General features: G+C 43.2%; 1 protein-coding gene across 3 annotated transcripts; it reads right to left on the bottom strand.

The window, feature by feature from the left end:
- Nucleotides 1-3233: 3233 nt before the first annotated feature.
- On the bottom strand, nucleotides 3234-15838 carry LOC121567536 (kinesin light chain 1-like). Of its 3 annotated transcripts, XM_045220957.1 has the most exons (12): nucleotides 15547-15838; nucleotides 9755-9985; nucleotides 9377-9607; nucleotides 8975-9050; nucleotides 6866-7094; nucleotides 6653-6740; nucleotides 6298-6399; nucleotides 5306-5479; nucleotides 4976-5087; nucleotides 4420-4597; nucleotides 4266-4329; nucleotides 3234-4067 (listed from the first exon to the last, which is right to left on the bottom strand). In XM_045220957.1, the coding sequence occupies exons 2-12, from the start codon at nucleotides 9962-9964 to the stop codon at nucleotides 3951-3953; spliced, it is 1581 nt and encodes a 526-aa protein (XP_045076892.1). In that variant the 5' UTR covers nucleotides 9965-9985; nucleotides 15547-15838; the 3' UTR covers nucleotides 3234-3950. The 3 variants fall into 3 exon arrangements, with proteins under 3 accessions (XP_045076892.1, XP_041733594.2, XP_041733595.2); XM_041877660.2 differs by lacking the exons at nucleotides 3234-4067; nucleotides 4266-4329 and having other exon boundaries at nucleotides 4448-4577; nucleotides 4988-5087; nucleotides 15547-15836; XM_041877661.2 differs by lacking the exons at nucleotides 3234-4067; nucleotides 4266-4329; nucleotides 6298-6399 and having other exon boundaries at nucleotides 4448-4577; nucleotides 4988-5087; nucleotides 15547-15835.
- Nucleotides 15839-25991: the final 10153 nt, after the last annotated feature.

Raw genomic sequence — 25991 nt, forward strand, 5'->3', positions numbered from 1 at the left:
CAAAATGTATTTTCCCAGTCGGAGCTCGTTTTTCCCCGAGTTCCCAGTTGTCTTGAACTCACTGAAGTCAGATTTCCTAGTTAAGTTGTTTGGAGCGCGGCAGAAATCATGCTGGATTGACAGCATGGCCAATGTTGAATGTTTATCATTTTAAGCTTGGAAAAGAGATGCTTAAACCCATAATTGGGACCACACACCCACTCCACTGAGTAGCAGGCTAGTGATTGCTTTGCAATGCTTGCAGTTAGCCACGGATTCCTTCCAAACCACTCATTGTTGAATTTGCGATTTCCAACTGGTTGTGTCATGTTTATGTCCAATGGCCGATGAGAACCGATAAGTTTTATCTATAATTTCTCTTCATTATTTCTCTTCATATGACAAGGATTCAAAAGGATTTGCCAGTAGATTGTCGACTTGATTCATGATGATGACTGCTAGCTAATATTTTGAAGGTATGATGTTGACATGATCAGTCCAATCAAAGCTACTGTAGAAATGTGATTTTATCTGTGGCCAATGACCTTGAGCCTTCTTGGATGGGAACTTCTAATGTAACTCAATAGCAGCACCCAAGGGGCTTGCATTTCTGAGCTCTACCCTTAGATTTGGTGGTGATAAAGTGTCCCCATGAGTGACAGAACACAGCCAATCACGGCGCAACTAGAGAACATTACCAACCCCTACGCTCAGTATTTTCCGCTGGCTGCCCCAACACCACAGAAAGCACTGAGCTAGGCTGAAACACCTGCATTTTGGAGCTGCCTTAAGAAAGCAAAAAAGAGACCATGTTTGTATGCGGCTTTATTAACTCTAATTTATGTTTTGTTTTTTTACATTGTTTGCAAACTGATATGACACATTAATGCCAAAATAACATGCAAAACAGCTAGCTATTTTTTAGCTAAGAATGTGGGACTCTGCCCCACCTGCCCTAAATGACGGGTCGCCACTGTGTAACAGCAACAGAGTTCTACATAAATAAGACGTAGGGCTCTATTTAATCTGTATTGCATATTCTATATTACAGCGTGATTTAAATTTAAAGGCAATTAGCGGCGATTGCATTCATGGTAAACGCTGCATATGTCGGCTCAATCGGAAATTACCTTAATTTCTATTGCGCAATCTGAAACGCTTGATACAGATTGAATAGAGCCCTTATTATGCTTTGTCAGTTTATAGCCCCGTTTATACATGGTTCTAACATGCATATTGTGTCCTAATCGGATTGTGCACACTTTTTTTAGACCAGTGTAGACGATTAAAAGAAAGGGTATGGGCAAGATTAGAACCTGTGACCTTCTGGTCCCTATCCCATTGTGCCTAGTCCACTGCAGCAGCATGAGGGAGGGTACCACACGTTTCCCACATTTATAAAGCTGTTCAGTCAATTAGTCATTTAGAATGTCAAATGAGAAATGTGATTAGTTAAGGTTGGCAAAGAACACTCATTGGGATTGGAACTGGCGACCTTGTCGCAATCCACCTCAATGGGTTAACAATCTAGGTTTTCTACATTAGTGACGCCTCTACAGCCCTTTGAATGATCACGTGGCAATACCGCCACAGTGAATTAACAATCGCTTTTTGTCCCTCAAATTGCACATATTTACTCTTGACTTTAACACCCTGAGTAAGATGCATAAGCTACATCAACAAAATCTAAGAATTTTTAAAGATATACAGTGGGGAGAACAAGTATTTGATACACTGCCGATTTTGCAGGTTTTCCTACTTACAAAGCATGTAGAGGTCTGTCATTTTTATCATAGGTACACTTCAACTGTGAGAGACGGAATCTAAAACAAAAATCCAGAAAATCACATTGTATGATTTTAAGTAATTAATTTGCATTTTATTGCATGACATACGTATTTGATACATCAGAAAAGCAGAACTTAATATTTGGTACAGAAACCTTTGTTTGCAATTACAGAGATCATACGTTTCCTGTAGGTCTTGACCAGATTTGCACACACTGCAGCAGGGATTTTGGCCCACTCCTCCATACAGACCTTCTCCATATCCTTCAGGTTTCGGGACTTTCAGCTCCCTCCAAATATTTTCTATTGGGTTCATGTCTGGAGACTGGCTAGGCCACTCCAGGACCTTGAGATGCTTCTTACGGAGCCACTCCTTAGTTGCCCTGGCTGTGTGTTCCGGGTCGTTGTCATGCTGGAAGACCCAGCTACGACCCATCTTCAATGCTCTTACTGAGGGAAGGAGGTTGTTGGCCAAGATCTCGCGATACATGGCCCCATCCATCCTCCCCTCAATACGGTGCAGTCGTCCTGTCCCCTTTGCAGAAAAGCATCCCCAAAGAATGATGTTTCCACCTCCATGCTTCACGGTTGGGATGGTGTTCTTGGGGTTGTACTCATCCTTCTTCTTCCTCCAAACACGGCGAGTGGAGTTTAGACCAAAAGCTTTATTTTTGTCTCATCAGACCACATGACCTTCTCCCATTCCTCCTCTGGATCATCCAGATGGTCATTGGCAAACTTCAGACGGGCCTGGACATGCGCTGGCTTAAGCAGGGGGACCTTGCGTGCGCTGCAGGATTTTAATCCATGACGGCGTAGTGTGTTACTAATGGTTTTCTTTGAGACTGTGGTCCCAGCTCTCGTCAGGTCATTGGCCAGGTCCTGCCGTGTAGTTCTGGGCTGATCCCTCACCTTCCTCATGATCATTGATGCCCCACGAGGTGAGATCTTGCATGGAGCCCCAGACCGAGGGTGATTGACCGTCATCTTGAACTTCTTCCATTTTCTAATAATTGCGCCAACAGTTGTTGCCTTCTCACCAAGCTGCTTGCCTATTGTCCTGTAGCCCATCCCAGCCTTGTGCAGGTCTACAATTTTATCCCTGATGTCCTTACACAGCTCTCTGGTCTTGGCCATTGTGGAGAGGTTGGAGTCTGTTTGATTAAGTGTGTGGACAGGTGTCTTTTATACAGGTAACGAGTTCAAACAGGTGCAGTTAATACAGGTAATGAGTGGAGAACAGGAGGGCTTTTTAAAGAAAAACTAACAGGTCTGTGAGAGCCGGAATTCTTACTGGTTGGTAGGTGATCAAATACTTACGTCATGCAATAAAATGCAAATTAATTACTTAAAAATCATACAATGTGATTTTCTGGATTTTTGTTTTAGATTCCGTCTCTCACAGTTGAAGTGTACCTATGATAATAAATTACAGACCTCTACATGCTTTGTAAGTAGGAAAACCTGCAAAATCGGCAGTGTATCAAATACTTGTTCTCCCCACTGTATGTTTCAGAATAATTTAATGTAAATGTACCCCAAACTGAGACAAATTAAAAATAAGACATTACATACAGGCACATAGTGCTTTTACTTTTGGGCCATCAAAATAGCTTATGCTTTTTATCAGCTCATAATGAAATCTGCTAAATATAGTTAAAACATTTCACAGAATGCCAAGCCTTAGACAATAATTACATAGCATTCTACAGCTGGACTGGGAAGTGCAGACTTTGCTCTAGTATTGTGGACTAAAGAGAGCACTTTACCACAACCTAACATGGAAGCCAATACACGGTTTGTTCATCACATTCACTAGCTATATTAGTAAATCATTGTTTTAATTGTGCAGATCAGTGTTTTGGAATTAAAATCATCTAGTGCCAAAAACGAGTACTGCTGGTAAACATGAACACAAGAAGATAAAATCGGAATGTAACACGTTTTAAAAACCACATTGTATAAATAAGATATTTTACACGCACAGCTACAATAATTTGGATAACATCCAATAGCTGCAGACACTTACTTGATGGCCAAACTGCAGTTGAGTGTCCCAAATGCAAATATAAAGATGTTCATAATTGTGAACAATCATTGAAGAATTCAAGCATTTCCCTCATTGTACAGTAAGTCACAACAACAGAGCATTACTAAATCATTATAAAAAAGGAACATTGATTGTCATTTCATTTCCAGATTAAACTGGTAGTGTTCAGAGGTGTAGCTGAGGGACCCTCGGCGTGCCAGACTCTGGGTGCTGGAGCTCAGGGTTCGGTTCTCCGTTAGGCCGCTGGGGCTCTGGAAGAACATACAAAACACTTGACTAGTCTGACTATGTGTATAACAATGACATATACAGTACATTGATTTTGATGACACAGCCAGAGAAATGCCTTAGGATATGAAGCACATCAAATGAAAGGTGATGAATAAACACTAACAATCATATTGTACAGAAATGTGAGAAAAAGCCAGAAATCAGAAACTGCTGCTCACCCTTGCCACTTGACGCTCCCTCACACCCACGTTCAGCACATTCAGAGAATTAGCCCTTTTCATCCTGAGAGAGAACCAGAAAGAGAGAGTGAGAGTAACAAATTGGACATCATTTTGAGAGCTAACACTTGCAGAATGAGGACTTGGTCTTTACCCAGGAGTCAGAGGGGTGGTATCCTGAGTTCCGACTCCTTTCAGCTTCCTGACCAGCTTCTCACTGCTCCTGCGTATCGACTCGCGGAGCTTGGTGAACGAGCTGCTGCGCTTCAGACTGCCCAGCCCCATCCTGGGTCCAGATATCCCGCACCTCACCTGAGACACCAACATCACAGAGGATATGTAACCGGTGTGAAATGGCTAGCTAGTTAGCGGTGCGCGCTAGTAGCATTTCAATCGGTGACGTCACACGCTCTGAGACATTGAAGTAGTTGTTTCCCTTGCTCTGCAAGGGCCGCGGCTTTTGTGGAGCGACGGGTAACGGTGCTTCGAGGGTGACTGTTGTCGATGTGTGCAGAGGGTCCCTGGTTCAAGCCCAGGTAGGGGCGAGGAGAGGGTTGGAAGCAACACTGTTACAGATACACATCAGTGGCATCATCCAGTACGATTAGCTATTTACAGTACATATCGGAGATACATTTTTATTCCAATACCCTTTTAGGATCAAAATGCTATTGAACCTAGAGAGCAGATTTCAAAAGATCATATTATGAGTTTGCGCTCACCATCCGAAGATCCAAACTCTTTTTCGTTGGCCCGGGTCAGGATCTCTTTATACAGAGCCTCAGCTTGTCTGTACTTCCCTTGTTTCAGGTAACATGAAGCCTGTAGCCAGAAATACAGCAATACTAGTCACAAATAGCGCTATCACACCTCAGATCGATAGGCACACGCATGCAGCTTGGGTCAATGTCCCCTACTTCTACCCAATCATAGCATATTATACACACACATAATATGGTATCATCTAGCCCAGTGACCATGCCAACCATGTCCACTCCCCCTTTATACCCCTCCCTCCATTCTCTCTCTCCATCCCTCACCAGGTTATTCTTGGTCTTGGCCACGTTGGCGTCGTCGGGGCCCAGCCTGCTCTGGTAGATGTGCAGGGCACGCTCGTAGTACTGCTCCACTTCATGGTACTTTCCCTGGTTCTGACACAGCAGCGCCAGGTTGTTCAGCTGCTTTGCCACGTCAGGGTGGTCCATGCCTAACACCTGCCCACAACAACAAGAGGGGAGGGGGGTGAATGGAGATGAACAGGCAGGTTTGGGTAATAAGCAGTGTTAGGGGTAGCGCATTACAAAGTAACGCATTACAGTAATTAAATTACTTTTTGCGGTAATGTGTAATATAACAGAGTTACTCTTCCAATTTAAATAATACAGTTACTGAAAAAAAAAATGGGTTGTTATTTGTGTTATCATTCATTTCCTATTACAGTTACTGATCCAAATAAGTATTTGTGATGCCACAAAATAATTTATAAAATCCCCCCCGCCCCAGATTCTAATTGTTTTCGTCTGACGCCCTCTCACCAAGTTCCTGTTTACACACACACACTCTACTAGTAACTGCTTTAGTGGGGGAGATGGAAATGGCAGAAGCGTCTAAAACATTGAGTTTCTCAGCGCGGAAGTACTCCCATTACTTTGATTTGGTAGGACAAAATTATAAGAATATAACAGTCAAATGTAAACTGTGCCCAGGAGAGAAACACCTCTCCACTGCTAGAAACATAACATTGTTTACATTGAGTGAGGACGTGCAACGTTTTGGGATGTAACGCAAAAGTACTAAAACGAGTAGTGGAACAAATTACTTTTCCCAGGGAGTACTAAGTAATTATTTATTGTTGAAAGAAGTAACGAGTGATAGGTAATATGACTTTTTGCTTGCATGATTGAGAAATGACAGTACAATATACAATTTGTACTGTAGCAGTGCTATACTACAGAATGCTTGCAGAGTTGCCATTTGTCCATCAGAGGGCAGGGTTTCTAGTCACGGTGCTGCTAGGTTACTGCCTCACTACCTTCTCTCTGATCTCCAGGGCTCTCTTACACAGTGGCTCAGCCTCCTTGTACTTCCCTCTCTTTCCATACAGTACAGCAAGGTTGTTTAGTGTGGCTGCCACCTATAAACAAATACAGTACTGTTAGTTACATACAGTGGTGGGTAAACTCTGATTGCCGGTCGCGATGAAAAAAGAAACACTCCCTATATTTTCAATAGATTCTTCCGCAAAAGATGGGTAAACTGTTGGCCAAATTTTGTTTAACGTGCGTTTACCCTCCACTACACCACTGGTTACATACTGTAGCTGCTTCTCCACTGTGCTGGGGAAAGCCATTTTGGTGACCCTTGACCTTCACTATAGAGGAACATACCGCAGGGTGGTCTATGCCCAGGGTCTTCTCCCGAATGGCCAACGCATCATTCAGGAGGTTAGCTGCCTCTTTGTACTTGTTCTGGTCTCTGCAGAGAAGAGCGAAACAGCCTTTACCATTAGCATATGGCTAACAGAACTAGCCACACTATGGAAATCCCCCACAGTAAGACCTAGCATGGAGGTTATGCTAGGCTAACGTGGCTCCACTCACCTGTAGACCAGGGCCAGTATGTTGAGCATGGTGGCCACGTCAGGGTGGCTGTGGCCTGAGGACTTCTCCAGGTCCTCCAAGGCCTGTTTGCAGAGGGGCACAGCCACCTCATAGCGGCCCTGGGAGGCGTACTGGATCACCAGGTTGTGGAGGGTCCTCAGGCGGGCCGGGATCTCATAGCCTCCCTGCTGGGCCGCTGCCACCGCACTACTACCGTGGGGCTGAGATACTGGGGGACAGGAGGACACAAGAGGGGGGTAGAGAGAGTCACTCATACACACACACACACATATACATTAACACAAACATCCAAAGACACATATACTCACTCACAAATATATTGTACAGTTGAAGTCGGAAGTTTACATAAACTTAGGTTGGAGTCATTAAAACTCATTTTTCAACCACTCCACAAATTTCTTGTTAACAAACTATAGTTTTGGCAAGTCGGTTAGGACATCTACTTTGTGCATGACACAAGTAATTTTTCCAACAATTGTTTACAGACAGATTATTTCACTTATAATTGACTGTATCACAATTCCAGTGGGTCAGTAGTTTACATACGCTAAGTTGACTGTGCCTTTAAACAGCTTGGAAATTTCCAGAAAATGATGTCAAGGCTTTAGAAGCTTCTGATAGGCTAATTGACATCATTTGAGTCAATTGGAGGTGTACCTGTGGATGTATTTCAAGGCCTACCTTCTAACTCCATGCCTCTTTGCTTGACATCATGGGAAAATCAAAAGAAATCAGCCAAAACCTCAGAAAAAAATGGTAGACCTCCACAAGTCTGGTTCATCCTTGGGAGCAATTTCCAAGTACCTGAAGGTACCACGTTCATCTGTACAAACAATAGTACGCAAGTATAAACACCATGGGACCACGCAGCCGTCATACCGCTCAGGAAGGAGACGCGTTCTGTCTCCTAGAGATGAACGTACTTTGGTGCGAAAAGTGCAAATCAATCCCAGAACAACAGCAAAGGACCTTGTGAAGATGCTGGAGGAAACAGGTACAAAAGTATCTATATCCACAGTAAAACAAGTCCTATATCGACATAACCTGAAAGGCAGCTCAGCAAGGAAGAAGCCACTGCTCCAAAACAGCCATAAAAAAGACAGACTACGGTTTGCAACTGCACATGGGGACAAAGATCGTACTTTTTGGAGAAATGTCCTCTGGTCTGATGAAACAAAAATAGAACTGTTTGGCCATAATGACCATCGTTATGTTTGGAGGAAAAAGGGTGTAGCTTTCAAGCCGAAGAACACCATCCCAACCGTGAAGCACGGGGGTGGCAGCATCATGCTATGGGGGTGCTTTGCTGCAGAAGGGACTGGTGCACTTCACAAAATAGATGGCATCATTCATGAGGAAGGAAAATTATGTGGATATATTGAAGCAACATCTCAACACATCAGTCAGGAAGTTAAAGCTTGGTCACAAATGGGTCTTCCAAATGGACAATGACCCCAAGCATACTTCCAAAGTTGTGGCAAAATGGCTTAGGTATTGGAGTGGCCATCACAAAGCCATGACCTCAATCCTATAGAAAATGTGTGGGCAGAACTGAAAAAGCGTGTGCGAGCAAGGAGGCCTACAAACCTGACTCAGTTACACCAGCTCTGTCAGGATGAATGGGCCAAAATTCACCCAACTTATTGTGGGAAGCTTGTGGAAGGCTACCCCAAACGTTTGACCCAAGTTAAACTATTTAAGGGTAATGCTACCAAATACTAATTGAGTGTATGTAAACTTCTGACCCACTGGGAATGTGATGAAATAAATAAAAGCTGAAATAAATAATTCTCTCTACTATTATTCTGACATTTCACATTCTTAAAATAGTGGTGATCCTAACTGTCCTAAAACTGGGAATTTTTACTAGGATTAAATGTCAGGAATTGTGAAAAACTGAGTTTAAATGTATTTGGCTAAGATGTATGTAAACTTCTGACTTCAACTGTACATAGACACATACACAAACAAACGCACAGCGAGTGACAGACTACGCAACACAGAGAGACACATCGGGACACCGACACACATACATGCACAGCAGATAGATAGACAAGAATATCCGGCTCATTTGACAAGTGCACGTACTCTGTGACTGTTCCTCCTCATCCGTGGGAAAAAGGTCATCTAGGGACTCCTTGGTGGAGCCCGTCTCTTTGTCATCCTGTCGACATAGAAAACATTACTAGATTGATAGTACAGAGCTGAGGGGAGTACCTATATGAACTATACAGAGAAACACATTGCAACCTGTTCTGATAAGCCACCAACAGCTTAGCTTTAGTCATAACATAAGAGATGAGGCAAACACATGCACCATGTACTGGGTCATATTCATTACGGTACACTGTAGCGAAACATTTTGCAATGGAAAGCGAATATGAGCATTTCTCATTAGACAAGTTTTGGTAGTTCCTCACTGTATCAGTCTGTTCTTTCCCGTTTGGTGCCTAATGAATACGACCCTGATTGTGGTTGTCTGTGACATACCGGTGGGGGCTCCTCCTGGTCGTACTTGCGGATGCTGCTCATGAACTGCAGGTGTCTGTTCTGCTCCTCCAGGGTGACCACCTCCTGCTCCCTGTCCTGCAACCTCTGCTGGGCCCTGGCCAGCTCGTCCCTCAGCCACTGGTTCTCCTGGCACAGCCTCCGTACCTGGGTCCGCAGCTTCTGCTTCTCTGCCTCCAGGGAGCCCAGGTGGGCCGACAGAGCCATCATCACCTGGGGAGGACGAGAGAGAGGGAGGAGGGAGAGGGAAAGAAAGAGAGAGTGAAGTAGGTGTACATATATACATATACAGATCCAATACAGCCAAAATACAACTTCACCCATTCTCCATGCATTCCCTCATCTCCAGTATGACCCCACCTGGGCCTCTCCCAGGCCCAGCTCTATCCTCTCCAGAGACTGGCGGATGATGCCACTCTTCTCCTGCTCCACACTGCCACTCTCGGCCACCGGCCGGCCTTCCAGTGCCTTCTGCAGGTTGTCTAGGAGGGTGTGGTTCTCACCGCGCAGGGCCTCCAGGCCCGCTATCACTTGCCGCGTGCTGCACAGAATCTCCTCCCCCGACAGCATGGTGCCTCTCTCAGCTCTACCCTGTATGGAGGAGGAGGAAGGGGAGGGTTCACCATTTTAAAATACTTGTACATGGTCATATGGACTGTACAAGGTGTCGAAAGCGTTCCACAGGGATGCTGGCCCATGTTGACTCCAATGCTTCCCACAGTTGTGCCAAGTTGTCTGGATGTCCTTTGGGTAGTGGACCATTCTTGATACACACAGGAAACTGTTCAGTGTGAAAAACCCAGCTGCGTTCCAGTTCTTAACACAAACCGTTGCGCCTGGCACCTACTACTTCACCCTCTGAATGGCACACATACACAATCCATGTCTCAATTGTCTCAAGGCTTAAAAATCCTTCTTTAACCTGTCTCCTCCCCTTCATCTACACTGAATGAAGTGGATTTAACAAGTGACATCAATAAGGGATCATAGCATTCACCTGGTCAGTCTGTCATGGAAAGAGCAGGTGTTCCTAATGGTTTTACACTCAGTGTGTATGCATATATGGGACACACAAAGTGAATAAAGGTCCTACAGTGGTGTTCAATGGCAGCATGGAATTATGTACTGGTGGTAATATGGCTAATGGCACCACTCCACAGTAAACAGTGTTGTGTTGGACTATGACAATGTGTTGGCTAATCAACTAGCTTTAGATATACAAGTCTAGGGTTGCACGATATTGGAAATAACTGACATTGCGATATTTTGTTTTTCTGTGATATATATTGCGATATGAAAATGGGATGGGGAAAATGCAGTTTGCAAACAGCGACTTTTCAGGTGGAAGTCCTCATTAATAAAGTGTACGGTCAGACTTATTTAGGGCTCCGTTGTCCGGCTGGACCACAAGTCCGTTGTTGCTGTATAATATTCCACTTGTGACAGCTCTGTTTCAACTTGTGCCTTGCATTTCTCGTACAACTCTGGGATGGCAACTTGAGAAAAATAGTTGTGTGATGGCATTACATACCGCTTGTCAAGCGACCGGATCATGTTTTTAAAACCCTCTTTGGTAACCGTGTTAATCTTCTTTGGCGACGTGAAATGTTATTGAATCTGTGATTTCTCTCTGCCGTTTGGAACCTTTCTCGTATGGTGTAATACAAGGCATCCGAAATAGATTTTTGCTTTGGAGGGCATTGAGATGCTTTGCACTCGTCATACGAAGATTTGTGGTGCCGCCTTAATTGATCGAACAAATTGGTCGTGTTGCCTCGTGTTGTGGCAACAATTGCAAGGCACTCTCGACAAAGTACCTTTTTGGTCAACATCATCCTGTCTGTAGCCGAAATATTTCCATATAATTGACGATGCATTTATTTTTGCAACCAAATTCTCAATTTCGGTCTCTTTTTGCCTGTTCCTCGCTCATCATTTCGTCACGCGCAAGCAGAGCCTGCATGTCAACCACGTGCAGCAACGAACTCCGTGTTTAAAATAATAATAATAAACTGTGTATCCCAATAACCCATAAATCGGAGTAAATGACGTTATATCAGACAGATATAATGCTAGTTTAACATTTAAAAAAAATATATATTGTTGACTGACATGTTTACCTTACTAAATCGCACGTTCTGCGATGTGACTATTGCGGATGCATACATCGCAATGTCGACGCTGAAACGATATATCGTGCAGCCCTATATACAACTATAATTTTACCACTGCCAGTATGCTAAAGTGACTTGTGACTAGTAGTGATTTACAGTAAAATACAGCTGGTACTGAACTGAGATGTCTCACAAACAGCAGCCCCTAGACACACAAAGACAAACACACAGAGGAGAAAGGAGAGGGGATAAATCACTTCTAATAAGCCTAACCAAACTAATAGCACACAAGCCTACCATAATGACAACAATCCATTTTTATCTGTCCTATAGCTGTTTCACAAAACAAATCATCTTATCAGAACATATGATGCTCCAAGTTCCGTGCAAAGTGCAAAACTACAAGTGTAGTCTATGTTTACCACTGCAGGGGTGTGTCACCGACGACAACAGTATGCTGACCTGACACCCTGCCAGAGCCTTGGAAACTGTAAAGTGATCTACCTGGGGATTTTTATGCAAACTTTCATAACCACAATGACTATGCATTCTGGCAGCCAAAGGAAACCGTGAATAGCCAATACAGACAAAAATGGTTATGTAAGTAAAACACATCTGGGGAAAACGGTGTCATTTTGCTCCTGTGAGACTGAAGGCATAAAGCCTGGAGCTGACAGCCGCCCAGTTCAATGACTCAAGTCATAACACATGCTCATCCTACTTCCTGGTCAGTGGGGCATCATGCCACATTGAGGGGTTGGAGTGGATTGTGTAGTACAATGAGAATGGGTCCAGAGAGAAAAGGTCTGATCATATGGTTGGTGTGCAGTTCTGACATTAAATGAAAACCCAAAACAATATCAACCTTGACCTGCTACAGATACAAATAAAAAATAGTAGTGGGTGTTATAGTTCTGATTGAGGGTTTCTATTTAACAGTCCCTGCTCTCTGTGGCAATAACATGTTGATGCATCTTGCAGCAGGGCTACAGAGGATGGCCTCAAAAAAGAAATAAAAATAAGTTTGGCTTATCAAAGACCAGATGGGAAGCCTGAACTTTAATCATGAGCATAAAAGGCCTCTGATCACCCTTACACCATACCAATACTAATGGGAGTACAGGACAGGAGGGTTGCGCTGTGAAGCCAAGCGCCTAAGAGGAGAAACAGGTGTCTATGGGGAACAAAAGAGGGAGCTGTGCTGGGTCTGAGCAGGAGGCTACATCAGCATAACAGCAAAAGGCAGGCCAGCTGCAGCAGACCATACATTAACACAAGGATATCGGTTTACTAGTGGCTCCTGGGAGGAGGGCACCGTATGGCAGTTGTAATGGTAAACAACAGTGGTCATTGGAATTGATTGGGACTCATGCTGCCGTCAGTTTATAAAGGACCTATAACGGATCTAAAGATGAAAAGAGTGGTGCTCTTATTTAATATTTGGGTAAATCTATTTGAATTCAATCACTTTTTGACAGCATCTCTTTTGATTTAAACATACAGTATATTTCCATTCATGTTTGCCCATGGAAGAAGTGGTCAGAAAGTGACTTTTTGGACCTGAATGCTAAAACATTCAGGAGATAAAAGAACTCAAAGTTGGCCCATTTTGCATACACCACCATACCTTGAGACATCAATGTCTTCATCACTGGAAAAGATAAACGGTTGAGTTTGAGATAATTTAAAAGCTTACAAATAGTGTCGTCAAACTATACTGAACAAAAATATATACGCAACATGTAAAGTGTTGGTCCCATGTTTCATGAGCTGAGATAACAGATCCCAGAAATTTTCCATACGCTCAAAAAGCTTATTTATCCCTGATAGTGAGCATTTCTCCTTTGCCAAGATAATCCATCCACCTGACAGGTGTGGCATATCAAGAAGCTGATTAAACAGCATGATCATTACACAGGTTCACTGAGGAGTATTTCTGTCTATAATAAAACCCTTTTGTGGGGTAAAGCTAATTCTGATTGGCTGGGCCTGGCTCCCCAGTGGGTGGTCCTATGCCCTCCCAGGCTGACCCATGGCTAAATAATTTATTTCAATTGACTGATTTCCTTACATGAACTGTAACTCAGTAAAATCCTTGAAATTGTTGCATTTTGCGTTTATATTTTTGTTCAGTGTATTTGATTAATTTTTTTTGTTGTTTATGTAATTTTTATAGAAATTGTGTAATTTTAAACATTTAACGTTAATTATCCAAAAACGGGTAAACTCACATTTTTGTTTATTTTTGCATAGGTTGTAGCTTAGACCCTATTTCACATCATCTGAGGTTTTTGTGTTGTGCCCGCCATTGATTGAGAAACAACATGCTCTAGAATACAGGGTGGGTGTCATTTCAATCATAGAAATTGAATTCAGAGAATGGACCTATCCCTTCAGACCACTGCAATTTAGCTGGTACACCATTGACATTTTAATTGAATTGACATTTTAACTTCTAATTACTATCACAAAGATGACCGCCGGTCCACCCACCGTCGAATGTCAACTTAAATGTCTAATCTATATTTCTATAATTTCAATAGGATTCTTATAGAGGATTGAGAGTATAATTTAACACAACATATATTCCCATTCAAGTCAACATTCTCTGATATGTGGAACTCCAACCATCTTTGTGGTACCATTTGAAAGTTGAAATGTAAATTGTATTCCCATTTTAGTACATTTATCAGCCAAATCATGGCTGTATTCAAGAGCATGTTGTGTCTCAACCAATGCTGGGCACAACAGAAAAACCTTAAATTATGTCAAATAGGGTCTAAACTGCAAAACAAATCTGCCTTTACGTGTTTTTAGATAATTTACGTTAATTGTTAAAAAAAAAAAAAAATTTTAGACCGTTGGTCTTTTCCAGTGATGAAAACATGGCTGTCTCATGGTATGGTATTCAAAATGGGTCCATTTTGAGCACCTTTATCTCTAATGTTTTGGCATTCATGTCCAAAAAGTCGCTTTCTGAGGGTTTGTTCAAATCAAAAGGGGTGCTGTCAAACAGTGCTTGAATTCAAATGGATTGCTGACTTAACAATGACACACCCTGTCATTTACATAAGAGGTTTAATCATGTCAGTCATAGATATACTTCAATGCAATGCTCTGGATTACCTCATCTTCCTCATTTAAACCAGCACTATTGTCACCAAGACTTGTCCAGACTTTAGGGAGAGCTGAAATACTATACCATTACAAGTGGTGGTAAGAGGAGACTCAAGAGGATCAATTGAAAGCAATAAATGTGATGACTGAATAGTAGGCCTACCCTCCTACCACCCTCCCACAGTAGGCTACAAATCAAGCTTACTTTACATACTTTTTTGTTAATGTCATGTTTTATGGATAAATAGGCCTACAACTCTATATTCACAGAATTAAGAAAATCGGAATATATCATTTTTATAATGCATTATTTTGTCCTTTACAGATATAGACAGGCCTGTTTGGCCATTTTATGCACTCGTGAAGAAACTGACAGGTCAGTGGACCTACATAAAAAATGGTGGAACAGTTACTATAGGCCTACAGAGGAGCATCCTCTATGGGAGAAATGCAATACCTGTCAGAAACAGATAAACAACATGTGCGCGTGTACAGGAGGACTTGTGCCATAGGCATTTGGATGTTTTCCATCGTAAGACGTTGTCTGCCTTCACAGTGCACACGGTTTTATGTGGATTAAGAACTTGAACTTGTATAACATTAGGCAATAACAACGGATGGTTAGGCCTGTGTATTGTTGTAATGTTGTTGCTTTGTCAACGCGTTTAAAATGGTATAGGAAAACGTATACTGCTTAGGCTACAGACAAATAAAGAAAGACAAAAATGTATTCATCAAAATAAATAAATAAATGTTGTCAAATAAATGTATTGATGACATACTACAGGCATACAGAAGAAAATAAAGACCATTGGGATATAATGCAGCCATTGAAACTATTAAATTATGATCCACCTGTCAAATAACAAATTGATGTTAACACTAACAAGAATACTATCAACAAAGTTATATTTAACCTACCTGCTGCTAATTCCAGGCTTTTGGCGAGTTGTCGACCTCTTTTTGTCGCGTATCTCCGATTTTCATTCGGGGTCCCATTAAAGTTAATTGGACCGCTCGCGTCAAAACATCCACTATTTGTTTATTATGGGACCAAGATAACGGGTATCTTTGGACGACGGCATTAACAGCAGTCCTACAGTAATTCAATAATCATTCACCTGTTCTTGCGGCTCAGACTGTCTCGTTTTACCTGATCTGATCATTCCCACCATGCACCGCGGTAGATGGATGTCATCTCCCTCTGGGGACAAGGCCATCTATCTGTGGGTGCTCTGAACTGCGAGTGACGGGACAAACCAGCACAAACAGGACTGCAAGGCTGACAGTCACCGAGATAAACTGTTCTTTTCACATTTTAGGTTAAATAAATGCATAAAAAAAGTGTATATATACAAATATTATATTATGTATATATAATATGATACAAATTATATTGCTCTATGACAGGCTCTCAATTTATTAGGCTGTAATGGAATGAGATTTTAGTTTTCAAAGTGCTACATACCCCTTACCAGAACTGGTATTCTGATGATATGGACAAATTTGTGGCTATTTCTCCATGAAATATTTGTTGTTGTGGTAATCTTTTGGAATAGGCTACATGCTTGTGTGCTACAGTATTACTGTTATTGTAAGTAACAAATTGGTATGTGCATAATTAATTTCTTGAGTCAGTGGTTATTTTCAATAAGTCAGTTACATTGTAGCCAACACAACACACAAACATGCCCAGTGGCACCACACATCACTGCATGGTGTTGTATTTATCATGGAGACTACAAAACAGCCAGCAATAACAGAAAGGTGGGGGCCAGTGTGTGGGGGGCTGGGGATGTGTTCGGGTGTATAAGGGGTCGTGGAACCCTGTGGGGACTTAATATAACTTGGCAAGTTTTCAACAAAGCAGATTAAAAGGGTGGGATGGGATGGGGGATGGCCCAGGGAGAATAATAAACATTAGTAGCAGCAGTATTAGTTGAGACAGTGGCAATGGCAGGGTTGTACGAGGCATCAACATTAGTTACAGTAAAAGAGCAATGGCTTAATGGCTTAGATAGGAGTGACAAAGAGAATGTAAGTAAACTAAAAGGTATTGATGTCTGTGGATCTTGGACGACATATCTGATGTGCAGGCCTCCCAGAATTAATGAATTACAACATTCATGTTGAAATTTGCATTGCAAAGGATGCTTGAAAAGCAGAAAGAAACCGAGAGGAAAATACAGAGAGTGATGGGAAAGATGGCAATAGCAGGAGCAATCTGAGAAACAAATTGCAAGGCTATAGTGAACAACATGGACTATAGAACACAGTGGCATCTTCTACAGAGATTAAGAGCGAGGGAGACAGAGAGCAGATCACATGGTGGGTGTCTGCAGGCAGTTATACGATCTGGGTGATTGATGGTTCAGCTGCTGGGCTTGTGTGGCTACTGAGGCAGACCCATACCTTGTAAGGGAAGCCAGGCCTGGGCGCTAGGCCTCACTACTCCCCATGTCCTAGGTGAACACTGCTCAGGGGTCAGATCAGGTCACCTGCTTGACAGCATCAGTGACCCTGCAGTGCATTATGCATACACCCAATTCTAAAGTCAGTAGCGTGGACCAGAATGTTTATTTGTTTGCCAGTTGGCCTTAGTTTTGACACCTTTGTGATTTCACTGTTATTTAGGCCTGCAAATGCTGTTCTGTTCCCTTTGAGCCAGAGCCAGTATTAACAAAAAAAAAAAAGTCATTAATATAATAGAACATTTCAGGGTAATAACAATACCGAACTGTCCTACAAATATTGTTCTACATTTATATCTCTGGCAATGTAATAAAGCGCACCCTCCCTTTCTAGTTTGACGTCAATAATATATAATTACTGGCCTCATACATCATTCATTATTTAACCGATTCCTATGATGCTTATCAAATTATTTCCCAAATGTCAGTGGTTTGAACTGTCGTTGTCCTGGTATACGCCATGACATCCTGTCCTTTATGGAATAACTTGAGCCAGCGTCCTTGTGGTCCTGCAGAGTGGATGGTCCATTTAATATTGGCAGAGGACAATGTATTTGTGTGTGTGTGTGTGTTTCCCCATAGCTCATTGTATGCAGTGGGGCGGCTCCAGAAGATAGGGGTTTGTGGAAAGCCTGTGTTAATTACAGGTTATGTGATCAATGTGTCTGTGTCCAGGGGTTTTGGCAATTGGTATAAGCAAACATTACATCAACTGACGCCCACTGGACAGCTGTCTCTGTGCATACTGGCCATGCCTGAAAGGGGGGAATCATAGGACAGTTGGATGACTGCGTATCAGTCAGTGTATGGAGGTTAGTGTGTGTTTGGTGGTGGGCGGTGGTAATGGATCTTGTGCAATGTTTTCATGGCAACATGTAAAGTAAGTAAGCAATGTAACAAATACTTGGTGACCCTTAGAAATGGAACATGAATGTGAACAAGTGTACATGAACAGACTAACATAGTGGACATACTGTAACATGTACATCAGGGGTTCCCAATCGTTTTTGGCCCACGACCTCATTTTGATATCTGAAAATTCTCTCAACCCCACCCATGTGGGAAAAAAAGTATGTAATTAACAGCCAATGTTTACTTTTTTATTTGGGGCTATGGCAGTCAATTGAAAAACATTCTAGCAGTATTTCTGATTGTCTTCTCAACTCACCATCACATACTTCTAATGTGGGGCAGTCAATTGCATATTTGTCTGCCATAACGTCTCTTATCTCACCACCGCTAATGAGATGGGTGTGCTTGATGCATGTCGCGTCGGGGGGCGTGGTCGACAGTGGGCACCTCATCTCTGCTTTCACATCCAACCTGGACCAATATTTGGTTTTAATGCAGACGAGAGCACTGAATCCAGCTTCACACAGACATGAGCTGGCGAAAGGTAGCCTACCATGATTTTTATGTTGCTTTCAAGACAACTGGGAACTCTGAAAAATACGAGGTCAAATCATGACGTCAGTGATCATTAGATCGGAAATTCAGAGCTCTAGAAAGAGGCCAGACTTCCCGAGTTGGAATTCCGAGTTGGATGACCATTCAAAACAATTTTTCCCAGTCGGAGCTCGTTTCTTTCCGAGTTCCCAGTTCCGAGTACTCAGTTGTTTTGAACGCGGCATTTAATGCTCATTGGGAGACGGCAGGGTACCCTTTGAGTCCCTTTGGCCTGCCCGCCGTCCCATGATAGATGGAGCCATCTGTGCAAAAGCCCACAGTTTTTTCATCAATATAGCCACGCAGCACACTGAACATCCCATATGCCGTTTCATACTCGGGAATCGTGAGACAGAACAATATGTCCTCGTGAATAGCATCCGCCGACATGTATAGCGAACAAAAGTCAATGCATGGACAACTCGGCCCTCACAGCTAACGTCCATTTGGAGAGCATAAACTGGGGAGTTTGAGTTGATCAGTCAGTTTCCTCTTGATTGCTAGCAATAGCATATATTTTTCGTTTAACAGTGTTATCTGACAAAGGTATTGATGTGAGTTTCTGTGTATATATTTTTCAGGTTTTTGGAAATATTATTTGTTTTTATAGGCCACATATGTTTTTCTCTCTCAGGATTTTGGAAATTCTCCCGAGACCCCATTTTCATATCAGGCGACCCCACATGGGGTCGCAACCCCTACTTTGGGAGCCGCTGATGTACATAGACAACCCACTCAGCCATTCCCCCATCTAGGCTACGTAATTCTGGTCAGTAGAAATCAACTGTGCTAAAGTCCCATGTCACGGGGAGGAGAGGAGGTATGGGTAAATAGACAGACAGACAGACAGACAGACAGCTGAGTCAATGCAATTTAATCAGCCAATCTGCCGCTGGTGGGCGGAGAACTTTACACTGTGGCACTAAACATAGCCCCTCCAGCACAAGTGACTGAACTGGCTCTGGTTTCAATTAATGCGATTTCATCACCAAACACACAACACACCCAAACGGAGAGACACTATTTTAATGGACCCGTTTCCAAATACATATTTTGTTTACTGTTTATATGTGCTTGACTCTGTGGAGGAATAATATGTTATCTTATTAATACATTAAAATGTGTACTTTCTCAATCATCCTGGGACCAATCACATATACAGTGCATTCGGAAAGCATTCAGACCCCTTTACTTTTTCCACATTTTGTTATGTTACAGCCTTATTCTAAAATTGATTACATTATTTTTTTCCCTCATCAATCTACACACAATATTCCATAATGACAAAGCGAAAACAGGTTTTTAGACAAAACTGAAATATCACATTTACATAAGTATTCAGACCCTTTACTCAGTACTTTGTTGAAGCACCTTTGGCAGCAATTACAGCCTTGAGTCTTCTTGGTTATGACGCTACAAGCTTGGCACACCTGTATTTGGGGAGTTTCTCCCATTCTTCTCTGCAGATCCTCTCAAGCTCTGTCAGGTTGGATGGTTGCGCAGCTATTTTCAGGTCTCTCCAGAGATGTTCGATCGGGTTCAAGTCCGGGCTCTGGCTGGGCCCCTCATGGACATTCAGGACTTGTCCCGAAGCCACTCCTGTGTTGTCTTGGCTGTGTGCTTAGGGTCGTTGTCCTGTTGAAAGGTGAACCAAGAAGTATCTAGGGCAGTGGTATTCAAAGTCAGGGTCCCTAGTGGAGGGGAACTGCAGTGGGGTCTGCAATTTAATGTCATTTTAGTTCTAATATTTTTTGGGGGGAACAAAAAATGAAGAGTACAGATCATTGTATGTGACAATATACAAACGTTTTTGAGAAAGATAATTTGAAAAATAAAATAGTATTGAGTAAATGTATTTATTGGTTTCATTTCATTTTGGTAAGTGATGGAAATGGAATGAATTGAAGGTTATTTGTTTATGTAAAAATCTACATTTATAGACTAAGGTTGTGTCATTAGATTTGGGGTGGTGTCGTGAGAAATTCTTGCCAAAGAAATGGGGTCCCCAGAAATTATTGTGAAAAAAATGGGGTTTGAATACCATTGGTCTAGGGATAGGGGCTACAGTTTGGTTTGGGATTGGGTGGGATGATCCTTCTCTCCTCCAGTTACAGACGTCCATGTTGCAGCTATACAGTATGTTCCATACGCAGCCTGATAGCAGGCTCCTAGCTTGCTGCTAATTTTGACCATCGCAGGTGTCACGCCCTGACTCAGGGGACGCTTAAATGTTGAGTCAGGGTGTGTATATTCTTTGTTGTGCGTTTTCTATGTTTATTATCTAGTATGTGTATTTCTATGTTGGCCGGTGTGGTTCCCAATCAGAGGCAGCTGTCGCTCGTTGTCTCTGATTGGGGACCATACTTAGGCAGCCTATTGGCACTGTCTAGTTGTGGGATCTTGTTCCGGTTAAGGTTTGTTGTGTGCTACCTTGGCCTTCACGTTTCGTTTATTGTTTTGTCGTGTGTTTATTAAGTTGAATAAACATGTACGTATATCACGCTGCGCCTTGGTCTGTCCCGTCCTTTAACGAACGTGACAGCAGGTAAGCTGTGGTGTCGACAGCACAACAACGATATGATATCCCTCAACTCAACCAGAATATTACATAATGTGTATGAGTCACACATACAGTATGTACAAGTCACATGTACAGTACACATTTCGTACATAATTTTTTTTTTATATAGTGCCCTGAGATGCTTTCCATTGCCATTCACTAACATTAAAACGTGTTTTTGAATAGCAACAGCAATCCACACACAATCTGCCAAGGTTATTTTGATTCTGTAATGTGTGAAAGTATAGAAATAGTGATGGCTATAGGAAGCTGCTGTACTATGGTGAGGCTCTGACACCTCTATGTGAAATTGAATGTTAAACACATTGTAGTGCTTTGCAAATATCTATACGATCTAGTTGTACATGGTACTACAATGCTACCCGACATCTGAAACTCAGACAGTGAGACCTTACGTACACACCAACAACAGCTGCAAGTCTCTTGGGGTATGTTTCTATAAACTTGGCACATCTAGCCACTGGGATTTTTGCCCATTCTTCAAGGAAAAACTGCTCCAGCTCCTTCAAGTTGGATGTGTTCATTCCTCCAATTCTTTCCCAGTCCCTGCCGATCAAAAACATCCCCACAGCATGATGCTGCCAACACCATGCTTCACTGTGGGGATGGTGTTCTCGGGGTGATGAGAGGTGTTGGGTTTGCGCCAGACATAGCGTTTTCCTTGATGGCCAAAAGGCTCAATTTTAGTCTCATCTGACCAGAGTACCTTCTTCCATATGTTTGGGGAGTCTCCCACATGCCTTTTGGCAAACACCAAATGTGTTTGCTTATTGTTTTCCTCTTCCGTAAAACCCAGCTCTGTGGAGTGTACTGCTTAAAGTGGTCCTATGGACAGATACTCCAATCTCCGCTGTGGAGCTTTGCAGCTCCTTCAGGGTTATCTTTGGTCTCTTTGTTGCCTCTCTGATTAATGCCCTCCTTGCCTGGTCTGTGGGTTTTGGTGGGCGGCCCTCTCTTGGCAGGTTTGTTGTGGTGCCATATTATTTCCATTTTTTAATAATGGATTTAATGGTGCTCCGTGGGATGTTCAAAGTTTCTGATATTTTTTATAACCCAACCCTGATCTGTACTTCTCCACAACTTTGTCCCTGACCTGTTTGGAGAGCTCCTTGGTCTTCATGGTGCCGCTTGCTTGGTGATGCCTCTTGCTTAGTGGTGTTGCAGACTCTGGGGCCTTTCAGAACAGGTGTATATATACTGAGATTATGTGATACTTAGATTGTGCACAGGTGGACTTTATTTAACTAATTATGTGACTTCTGAAGGTAATTGGTTGCACCAGATCTTATTTAGGGGCTTCATAGCAAAGGGGGTGAATACATATGCACGCACCACTTTTCCGTTATTTATTTTGTATAATTTTTTGAAACAGTAAATCTTTTCATTTCACTTCACCAATTTGGACTATTTTGTGTATGTCCATTACATGAAATCCAAATAAAAATCCATTTAAATTACAGGCACTGTATGTTGATGGTGTCCCCTTTCAAAGGCTGGATCTATTTGTAGGGTCTGCAAACTGCTAACACGCTTTTTTCTACATAGGTATACATGTCTGACACTGGCCGCTCAGAGGTCACACCATGTGTGGATTCCAAAGAAGGTGTCACTGTAGCCCAGCATTAACTTCCTGTCTCATATTCTATGTTTCGTGTAAGGGAAAGGGAAAGGGAGATATCTAGTCAGTTGTACAACTGAATGCATTCAACTGAAATGTGTCTTCCGCATTTAACCCAACCCCTCTGAATCAGAGAGGTGCGGGGGGCTGCCTTAATCGACATCCACGTCTTCGGCGCCCGGGGAGCAATTAGGGTTAAGTGCCTTGCTCAAGGGCACATCGACAGATTTTTCACCTAGTCGGCTCGGGGATTAGAACTAGCGACCTTTCGGTTACTGGCACAACGCTCTTACCCACTAAGCTACCTGCCGCCCCTAGTACAGCCATCATTGCTTCTAGGGGAGTTCTCTGCTCTTTCAGGCTCTTCTAGGCCTATTCTATCCTCTAACCTAATAGGCTTACCTTAAAGTAGCCTATTTAAGAAGCCAATGTATTATCCCTCTGTGCATGTGTAACAAAGTTGGATTTGTATCCTTACTCCCCAGCTTGAAATGTCTCCACCCGCACTATCAAATTGCTAGATTTTCGGTAGCGTAGTTGGCAAAGACAATTTCAAGAGGGCGGTCACGTGTTTTTGCGAAGCAGAGGATTCGGGATCACTCCCATTTGCGGACGTGTAAGGAAGGAAGCTAAACTGTTAAGCAAGCACAGTGACGCCTGTTAATCATGCTTTTCTTTCAATAAGTAACAAGCCAATAGTAGATTGACAAACACTAACGTATAATGGCGCCGGAGGGAATGGCGGCCGTTTGACGGGCTCCTGACCAATTGTGCTATTTTATGTATTTATTTATGGACTTCTACTTCAATGAGTCGGTGGCGAAAGTCATTGATTATCGCAGACCTGACCCAAATCCCCGATACTCGAAGGAGGAGACGGCGCTATAGAGGCCGGTGTGCGGGATACCTGACGAGAGTAAGTCAGAGAGTGGATAAATCGCCTCTAACCTCCGTTCTATTGGAGAACGTGCAATCACTGGAGAATAAACTGGATGAGCGCCATTCGAGACTATCCTATCAACGTGATCTGAAGAACTGTAATATCCTATGTTTCTCAGAGTCGTGGCTGAACAAGGATATTGTAAATATAAATCTAGCTGGTTTTCTATACATCGGCAGGACAGAATGGCTGCGTTTGGGAAGCTCAGAAGAGGGGGTCTGTGTCTCTTTGTTAACAACAACTGATGCGCGATCTCTATCACAGGTGTCTGCTGGTTTTTGCTCCTCTCTTGTACTTGATTGATGAATTAAGGTCACTAATTAGTAAAGAACTCCCCACACCTGGATGTCTAGGGTTTAATTGAAAGGAAAAAACAAAAACCTGCAGACACTAGGCCCTCCATGGAATGAGTTTGACACCCCTGCCAAATATCAAGGAAGTCTCGTGGTTCGAATGATAAGCTGTAGACCACACTATTTACCAAGAGAGTTTTCATCTATATTTTTTGTAGCTGTCTATTTACCACCACAAACTGATGCTGGCACTAAAACGGCACTCGACGAGCTGTATAGGGCCATAAGAAGAAAATAAAATGCTCACCCAGAGGCGGCACTCTTAGTGGCTGGTGACTTTAATACAAAGCTCCCGCACGCACATTTGGAAAATCTGACCATAACTCTATCCTCCTGATTCCTGCTTACAGGCAAAAACTCAAATCAGTATCAGCTACAGGACTGTTTCGCTAGCACAGACTGGAATATGTTCTGGGATTCATCTGATGGCATTGAGGAGTTTAACACATCAGTCACCGGCTTCATTAATAAGGGCATCGACAACATCATCCCCACAGTGACCGTACGTACATATCCCAGCCAGAAGCCATGGATTACAGGCAAAATTCGCACTGAGCTAAAGGCTAGAGCTGCCGCTTTCAATGAGACATTAATCCGGACGCTTATAAGAAATCCCGCTATGCCGTCCAACGAACCATCAAACAGGCAAAGAGTCAATACAGGACCAAGATTGAATCCTACTACAACGGCTCTGACACTCGTCAGATGTGACAGGGCTTGCAAACTATCACGGATTACAAAGGGAAACCCAGCCACGAGCTGTCCAGTGACATGAGCCTACCAGACGGGTTAACATTCACAAGGCCGCAGGGCCAGACGGATTACCAGGACGCGTACTCAGAGTATGCGCTGACCAGCTGGAAAGCGACTTCACTGACATTTTCAAACTCTCCCTGACCCAGTCTGTAATACATACATGTTTCAAGCAGACCACCATAGTCCCTGTGATCAAGAACGCCTGTCTAAATGACTAAAGCCCCATAGCACTCACATCTGTAGCCATGAAATGCTTTGAAAGGCTGGTCATGGCTCACATCAACACCATCGTCCCAAACACCCTGGACCCACTCCAATTCGCATACCGTCCCAACAGATCCACATATGACACAATCTCTATTGCCCTTTCCCACATGGACACAAGGAACACCTATGTAAGAATGCTGTTCATTGACTGTAGCTCAGTGTTCAACACCATTGTGCCCTCCAAGATCATGACTAAGCTAAGGACCCTGGGATTAAACACCTCCCTCTGCAACTGGATCCTGGACATCCTGACGGGCCGCCCCCCAGGTGGTAAGGGTAGGCAACAGCACATCCGCCACGCTGACCCTCAACACGGGAGCCCCTCAGGGGTGTGTGCTCAGTACCCTCCTGTACTCCCTGTTCACCCACGACTGCGTGGCCGCGCACGGCTCCAACAACATCATTAAGGTTGCAGACGACACAACGGTGGTAGGCCTGATCACCGACGACGATGAGACAGCCTACAGGGATGAGACAAACTCTCACTCAACATCAGCAAGACAAAGGAGCTGAACATGGACTACAGAAAACGGAGGGCTGAGCACGCCTACATCCACATCAACAGGGCTGTTGTGGAACAGGTTGAGAGCTTCAAGTTCCTCGGTGTCCACATCACTAAGGAACTATCATGGTCCACACACATCAACACAGTCGTGAAAACTGTGCCTCTTCCCCCACAGGAGGCTGAAAAGATTTGGCATGGGCCTTCAGATCCTCAAAAAGTTATACAGCTGCACCATTGAGAGCATCTTGACTGGCTGCATCACCGCTTGGTATGGCAACTGTTTGGCATCCGACCGCAAGGCACTACAGAGGGTAGTGCGTACGGCCTAGTACATCACTGGGGCAGAGCTCCCTGCCCCAGACCTCTATACCAGTTAGTGTCAGAGGAAGACCCTAAGAATTGTCAGACTCCAGCCACCCAAATCATAGA

This window comes from Coregonus clupeaformis, chromosome 6, assembly GCF_020615455.1.
Source record: "Coregonus clupeaformis isolate EN_2021a chromosome 6, ASM2061545v1, whole genome shotgun sequence".
In the NCBI taxonomy this organism is placed as follows: Eukaryota; Metazoa; Chordata; class Actinopteri; order Salmoniformes; family Salmonidae; genus Coregonus; species Coregonus clupeaformis.